Below are 7540 nucleotides of genomic sequence, written 5' to 3' on the forward strand. Positions count from 1 at the left end.
TGAAGTTTTTTTTTTTTTTTTTTTAGTAAAAACTATTTCAGGCTGCATCCTGATTTCATGGATAGTTAATTAGTATCTTCAAGTTTATTAGTTTTATATTTGCACCGAGGTGAGGTTTGCTTTATCTTGTAATATATTTATTTTCTTGCCTAGCTGTAATGTGGTATTCCAAGAAAGCATATTGTGTCCTATTCAGCATCCTCTGAAAATGGGTGATTTAGATGGATAGTTAATGAATGAGTGAAGGACAACACCAAACTTGAAGTGTCCGTGAAGCGTTGGGCTGGTAGGGACCTATGCTTAAATGTGATTTATATTGATGGAAAGAGTTGTTGATTCATAAAGGTGCTAATTGTTAACTCAGGTATTCTGTAAGTCTCTGAGTAGGCTAATTTAATGTATCTTTTGATACATGTAGCCTAAGGTCACGAGAACTCTGCACTTGCCTTAAACAAATGTGCTCATATAATATCTGCATCACTGTACCATACTCCTAGCCATGATGAAGGGTTAGGGTTTTTTTGGTTGGTTTAAATGATGAAAGGGAAAAATGACTGTGAAATGAGCACAGGTTAGAGATTGCTCTAATTTGAACATCATCTGGCTCTAGTACTTTATAGTGTGCAGAATAAACTTCATTGTTACCCAGAGTTTGGTGCTGTTCTGAAAATTCCTTATTTGTCTTTTTGTCCTTCAGGCATACCTCATCTTTCTCCAAAGGTCAGAAAGCTGCTTCACTTTTTTCCACCCAGCCATTCAGTTTATACAGTTTCTCTCTCTGTTCTGATTTGCAAAGCTGTATAAGACATGTTGGTGGTTTGATTTACTTAATTGTTTTTCTTCTTTCAACCTGAAGAAAATGAGTTGAGAAGCTACAGTTAAATCTGACAGACCTTTGCAGTCTATAATCAAAATTTTCAAAAACAAAGGTTTCTTTTTTTATGATTGTTAATTTGAGTTAGAAATGTCTTTTTTTTTTTTTTTCCCTGCTTTTCTTTACCCTAGTTTGAATAAAGCACAGGTTTTTCAGGTGGCACTTCTGACATTTTAATTGCAGCGTGTTGGTTTGGGAAATGAAAAACAGTCATTACGCAGTTATCCAAATTGCATGCAGTTTTAATTGTTATTTCTGGTAAAGTTAATAGGAAGTACTGCCATAAAGGCCTCAACAGTGATACAGATGGGATTGTTTCATTATGGAGAAGATCAGGAAACTAACATTTTCATTTCTTGTAGGGCTGAGGATATGCTTCTCTCCATAGTTAAAGCCTGTTAGTTAGGTTCCCGTTGCCTACTCCCTTTTGTTGTTGTTGACCTTATTATTTTTCCACGTTTCAGGTCAGCCAGAACAGCATTACCATGATGTCATCCCCATCTCCTGTCCAGCAAGCTCAAACACCCCAATCAATGCCTCCACCACCACAGCCGCAGCCATCTCCTCAACCAGGCCAACCAAATTCTCAGCCAAACTCAAATGTGAGGTGAGCTGGACTGGGACTTCTGAAGGTTTTCAGAAGCATTTGACATACCTTACACTGTTTCCATTGAAGTGAATAAATTTTAACGTGAACTTTGTGAGAACGTAGGTAGCATTATGCCAAGTACACTCTGACAACCCCCATGTATAAGAAATCCTTACCAAATCTACTGGTGGAGCTCCAAAGTGTCGTAGCAATGCTTACTAAAAGTGTATCTGTTTGCAGGCTGATCATGCTTCCTTGTCAGACTCTGGCAGGTTTGATTTTATTCTTATTTTTCAGCTCTGGCCCAGCTCCATCGCCCAGCAGCTTTCTCCCCAGTCCATCTCCACAACCGTCACAGAGCCCAGCAGCTGCACGAACACCTCAGAACTTTAGTGTCCCATCCCCAGGTCCTTTAAACACTCCAGGTGAATGTGAGATCTGTATCGCAGACCATGCATTGGGGTATATTTTGATAACAGATTTCCTAGGAATTATTACAGTTATTATTTGGCATGACGTAAACTTTAAAAAGCTCTGCTGGACAGCCAGCATTGCAAATAGTGGGCATGTCATCTGCATCTCAGTGCTCTTCTCTATCCCAGTTATGTTAAGCAATTTCTGATGCTGTGAGTTGAGGTAACGTGCTGACTCCCCTTGCTAGTGTTGTGTGCTCTGCAGTTTGGAAAGCGTGGGTTGAAGGAAAACTGCAGCAAGTTCTGTGTGCTGATTTAGTGTTTAATGTACCAGAGTAAGGCAAAATGAGAATCTAGGAAATGAATATGAAACTTTAGGACCTTTTCAGAAAAAAAAAAGTAATAATGGGAATTGCTGCAGTGTCCACAGAACATGTTATTTCTGCAAAAGGATTAGAGGATTGGACAAGTACTTAAACTGAGGAGAGCATCAAGGTGTGGATTTGTGTATTTGACTTGAACTAAGTTTTAAGAGTTGCCACGTTTCAGATCTGGATTCTTTTATCATCTCTGCAACATGCAGTTTTTACTTCTTGCCAGGAAATCCAAACTCTGTCATGAGTCCTGCCAGTTCTAGCCAGTCAGAGGAGCAACAATATCTGGAGAAACTCAAACAGCTGTCAAAATATATTGAGCCACTCCGGAGGATGATCAATAAAATTGATAAAAATGAAGGTGAGTTTCACTTTCATGCGTTTCTTTGTCAACACTCTCTAATGGAAGAAACAGTACATTACCTTTTTATGATGGTTTCTATTCCAGGGATTAAAAATGACAGTTACAGCTTTTTTTTCCTCACAATTGTAACTATTTTACTAGGGTAAGATCCTTAAATTCCTATCAGTTTTCGTTAATGTTTGTTGTTTTTGGGATACATTCTGATACCTTATGAAATGGCTATGTTTATCATTAGATGAAGGATCTATCTCACTATTTTCTTAAATGTTTGCTAATAGTTTCACTTTTAACAGCATCATATATTTATGTCTGCAAGTATGGAAGCTGTCCTCATAGTCAATGCTTGTCTCTTGGTATTTTTTCAGATAGAAAGAAGGACCTGAGTAAAATGAAGAGTCTCTTGGATATCCTGACTGACCCTTCGAAACGGTAACTTTGTCACTTTGAGTGGATATGAGTTCCCTAGCTCTTCCAGAAATTTGTTTAGCATCCAGCTGTGTCAGCGCTGAAGTTGCCTGTGGGGCTCAGACAGCAGAAACACTTTAGCAGAGGTGACTGTTTTGTGGTGATGAACTTTGTCCTCTTCTGCAGATGCCCTCTGAAGACACTGCAGAAATGCGAAATTGCGTTGGAGAAGCTAAAGAATGATATGGCTGTGGTATGTAATGCTTTGCTTAACAAAAGATAAGCAATTAATTCAAAGTAATCTTATAATTTGATAACTTCTCATGTTTCTTGTTGCGTATGCTGTTATGAATTCAAGTGAGGCTGGACTAAATAAGAAAACTGGAAAAAACCAGACAAGTTCTTCATATAAATCACCTTGTATGCATCTTCTAATGGAGCTTTCAAATTCTTCTGTTTTATGCAAATATTAGAGTAATTTTTTTCTATGAACTTCAGCTGATTTCAGGAGAAAGCTGCAGACTTACTTAATGTTACTGTATGCAGCTTTGAGAATTCTTTGCATTTTATGCCTTGAAAGTTTATTGCTATAAAGTTTTGCGGAATGATGTTTTTATTTTTGGTGACAATTAAGAATGAAGGCGGGGGCTTTTGTGTTTTTAGCCTACTCCACCACCTCCCCCAGTGCCTCCCACCAAACAGCAGTACTTGTGTCAGCCACTTTTGGATGCTGTCTTGGCCAACATCCGCTCACCAGTCTTCAACCATTCCCTTTACCGCACCTTTATGCCAGCTATGACTGCAATTCATGGTCCACCAATCACGTATGTATCCTTAACCAGCCATCTGTCTTAAATGTTTGTTTTTGGAGGAAAAAATGTTTCTTTATTCCAACTGTTGAAAGAATGGGGCTGGGTTCATGGCAAGATGTGAGTTGTACCTTTTGTTTACCTTTTTCCAAATGTAGTGTTGGCAAAACGTTTTCACCTAGTTCTTTTGTGAACTGTATTTTACGTAGGGCCCCAGTTATCTCCTCTCGAAAACGAAAATATGAAGAGGATGACAGACAGACTATACCAAATGTATTACAAGGTGAAGTCGCAAGATTAAATCCTAAGTTCCTGGTGAATCTGGACCCCTCCCACTGCAGTAATAATGGCACAGTTCATCTCATATGCAAGCTAGGTAAGCAAGGAGAAACTGAGGACCGAATTCAGAAATAACTGCTGAGCCTGAGTTTTTCTTTTTTTTTTTATTTTGTCTGACTCTTGAATCTTGTCCTCTGTCTTCTTCACAAAGTCTGTACTTATCAGTGTCACAGAACAGCTTAATCATGACATTCTGTACAGTCTGCTTTGGGGTACACCTGGAAATTTCATTCACAGTGGCCAATCCTTTACTCACACTGAGTCTGTAACTGTTAATCTCACTGAGTGTGTAGAAAATTACTTGTTGCTAGCAACAGTCTTGATACCTGATGTGTGAGACTTGTTCTTTCTCCAGCAACTAGGATAGAGCTGGGGAAATGGTGAGTTAATTTTTGGAAGGGTCCATCAATTGGTACTAATCATGACTGATAATTATGTATGTTTGAAAAAGGAATTCAGACCACATCTTCCTTGTTCCTTCTCAGCTGAATAAGCAGAAAGTGTTATAGTCTAGGAACTTAGATTCCAGATGGAAATCCAAGCAAAACAGATTCTTTTTCTCCCCCTTTGTTTGGGAAATCTGAACTGTTTTCATCTTGAACATTACTACAGAAGGCTCCTAATCCTCCAAAATGAAGTGTCTAACTTAATGAAGGTCAGCTGATGAAATGATTGGCAGTGTGCAGAATTGCTTGAGAGAGACCTGTCTTTGCCAGGCTGACCTTCCAATAAATGAAATTCCAAGCAATGAGATTTCCATTTTTGTTTTAAAGCAGTATACCCCTTGGTTCCTTCTTGGGGCTCAGAGGCTAGAAACTGAGCTGAATTATGTATGAAAAAAATGTCGATACAGGGGAAAAAAAGGCTTTATTCTGATGTGCTTGCATTCTAGATGACAAGAATCTTCCAAATGTCCCACCACTACAGCTCAGCGTTCCAGCAGACTATCCAGATCAGAGCCCCTTGTGGATAAAAAACCCTAGACAGTATGGTATGAGGATTCTAGCATGATAATTGGGGGCATGTCTGTATAGTAGTGTTGGGGAAATGTGAACATCTAATGTAATTTTTTTTTAAAATAACTATTACCTTTTTTTTTTCCAGCAGCCAATCCCTTCTTGCAGTCAGTGTATCAATACATGACTTCAAAACTATTGCAGCTTCCAGACAAGCATTCAGTCACGGCACTCTTAAACACCTGGGCACAAAGTATTCGTCAAGCCTGCCTCTCTGCTGCGTAACATCTCACTTTCTAAATCATGAAGCAAGAAATAAAGACTCAACAGCTGGCCTTTTCCACATACCATTGCAAAAGTCATGGGCATTTTGGCAAGGTTGCTTCAGAAGAAAGAAGCCTTACGGTTTTCTTGTTTCTAGATGTCAGGTTCAGTAAGAGGACCTGGTGTTAGTTCTAGATTTCATGCTTTTTATCTTCTGCCTCTGTGGACTTTTGTCAGCATTTTCAAATATGCAGAATGTGTATATATGGTTCTCGAGACTGTATTAGGAGTTTTTATTGTCTTCTTAGAGAAGAAATTATTTGTGGACTTCCATCAGGGAGTCTCATTGGTAAAAGAGGAAGCAGGGAGAGAACGCCCTAATTTGCTTCAAAGTTTGCTGAGTGCCAGTATTCCTTTCACACTGTATGTTTTGTGACCTGATACTCCCCAGAAATAAAAAACTGCAAATAGAACGTGCTTGCAAACTTCCTAGTGTTTGCAGGAATCTTTTGCCTATTAGCCTTGCCCGGGGTTGGGATAAATTACAGTTTTTAAGGGCATTCCTTAAATGTGTGAGATAAATCAGGGTAATTGTATTGGTGGGGGGAATGACTAAACAGAAGAAAAATATTTTATAGCTTATTTTAAATGCTACTTTGTATAAATGGGTTCTGGTTAGCATGGACCACAGTTTTCTTGCTCCAGAATTGTGGCAGTTTGAAAGAGGAGATACTAACGTGCACACTGACTTCCCATATAAATAAATACGTGTGTGTAAAGGTGGCGGTGAAACAACAGTTTAAAGCTCTGGTACCACAGATCAATCCAGCAGGCTTGTAGCCGTATCTTCTTTACTAATGGAATGGAGTCAGTCTGAGGCATCTGACTTGCTTGGAAGAGTTGATGCAGTTTAGTGGCCACATGGTGAGTTTTGTCCTGTTTTGTTTTGCTTCCTTTTCTCTTAAAAAGGACAAAAAGAAGTAAAAAACCAACAAAAAAACACACCACATAGATCAGTAGCAGAACTGACAACTAATATTTTGTGCCTTGAGCAATAATGAGCACTCTAGGTGGTTGTCAGCTGCTATATTGTCGGGCACTTCCAATGAAAACACTTGCCATGAATAATTAATTTAATTCATTGTTTTATTTTTCCCCGTTCTCATGATTTGTTTGCTCTTATTTTCCTAGTGCAGGAAAAAATGCAGTTTTCAGATTTGCCATTTATATCCTGCTCTAGCTCCCCGTGTTGTGCAGCAAACCTTAACAAGTCGCTGCGCTCTCTTACAGTAGTGTCAAGAAATTGCATTGACCTGTGTGAATCTGTGTGATGTCATCAGTTTTAGTATCTTTTTCAGTCTGGGTACTTAGTAAACACTGACTGAGGCAGCAGAATGCTGTCAGTATTTTGTACATGAACTAACGCGTTATGTTTGTTTCTATTGTAATAAATTTATTACTATTCCAGTGTCAGATGCTAACATTATACTACTCTTCCCATGCTGATCCTCAGATACCAGTTCTGTTGCATCCCTTGGATGATGATTACTTTGTTCTAGGGTAAGTGAAAACTCACATGCTTGGAGGGTTAGAAGAAATCTAAATGACTCTTCATTTCAAGCAACACCATCTTTATGCTCCTCAGTAAATTAACTGGACGACCTGGCCAAGAGATTAGTGATTATGTCTGCAAGAAAAGATACAGCTTTTTAACCAGTACTGTTACATGCCTGCTTCTTAGGGCAAAAGAACAAGTGGCATGAATACAGTTCTGCTGGAGAAATGTTTGCATCACAAAGGCTTTGTATGCTTACTGAAATATGTAATTAATTGTCATAACTCAAGATGTGAGGATGGAGGTGGTGTTTTTTTCTTCTGTGCCTTTCTTAAAGCATTGCTAGGGTTTAATTTTGAAACACTAATAGCATTTCTTAATTTATTTAAAATATATCTGGAGATAGATGCAAAGCACACTATAAATGTCCTTCAGGTTTCCAGTACTTCCCTTGTGCAGCTGGGGCTTTCCTTCAAGCAAGATGTAAGGTGTTAGACTAAGAAAGAGGTTAGTGTGGTGTAGGCATTCTAACATACTGCAACGTCTTAATTAAGAAACAAAGACTGAAAACAGAAAATGAATCATGTGCCTGAGCATG

At 38.7% G+C, this 7540-nt stretch overlaps 1 protein-coding gene across 7 annotated transcripts in view; it reads left to right on the forward strand.

Moving 5' to 3' along the window:
* MED15 (mediator complex subunit 15) overlaps window positions 1–7540 on the forward strand; it is a 43325-nt gene that overhangs the window by 33903 nt on the left and 1882 nt on the right. For 5 of the 7 annotated variants that reach the window (XM_021412501.1, XM_021412498.1, XM_021412504.1 and 2 more), the window contains 9 exons: window positions 1339–1481; window positions 1761–1888; window positions 2477–2611; window positions 2980–3043; window positions 3206–3272; window positions 3683–3843; window positions 4038–4204; window positions 5060–5158; window positions 5272–6860. In XM_021412501.1, the coding sequence (XP_021268176.1) occupies window positions 1339–1481; window positions 1761–1888; window positions 2477–2611; window positions 2980–3043; window positions 3206–3272; window positions 3683–3843; window positions 4038–4204; window positions 5060–5158; window positions 5272–5408 (1101 nt within the window). In that variant the 3' untranslated portion in view covers window positions 5409–6860. Of the gene's footprint in view, window positions 1–1338; window positions 1482–1760; window positions 1889–2476; window positions 2612–2979; window positions 3044–3205; window positions 3273–3682; window positions 3844–4037; window positions 4205–5059; window positions 5159–5271; window positions 6948–7540 lie in introns of those variants that run through there. The other 2 variants (XR_002443370.1, XM_021412500.1) reach the window with 2 other exon arrangements.

The sequence above is a fragment of the Numida meleagris genome, chromosome 14, assembly GCF_002078875.1.
Source record: "Numida meleagris isolate 19003 breed g44 Domestic line chromosome 14, NumMel1.0, whole genome shotgun sequence".
Taxonomy (NCBI): Eukaryota; Metazoa; Chordata; class Aves; order Galliformes; family Numididae; genus Numida; species Numida meleagris.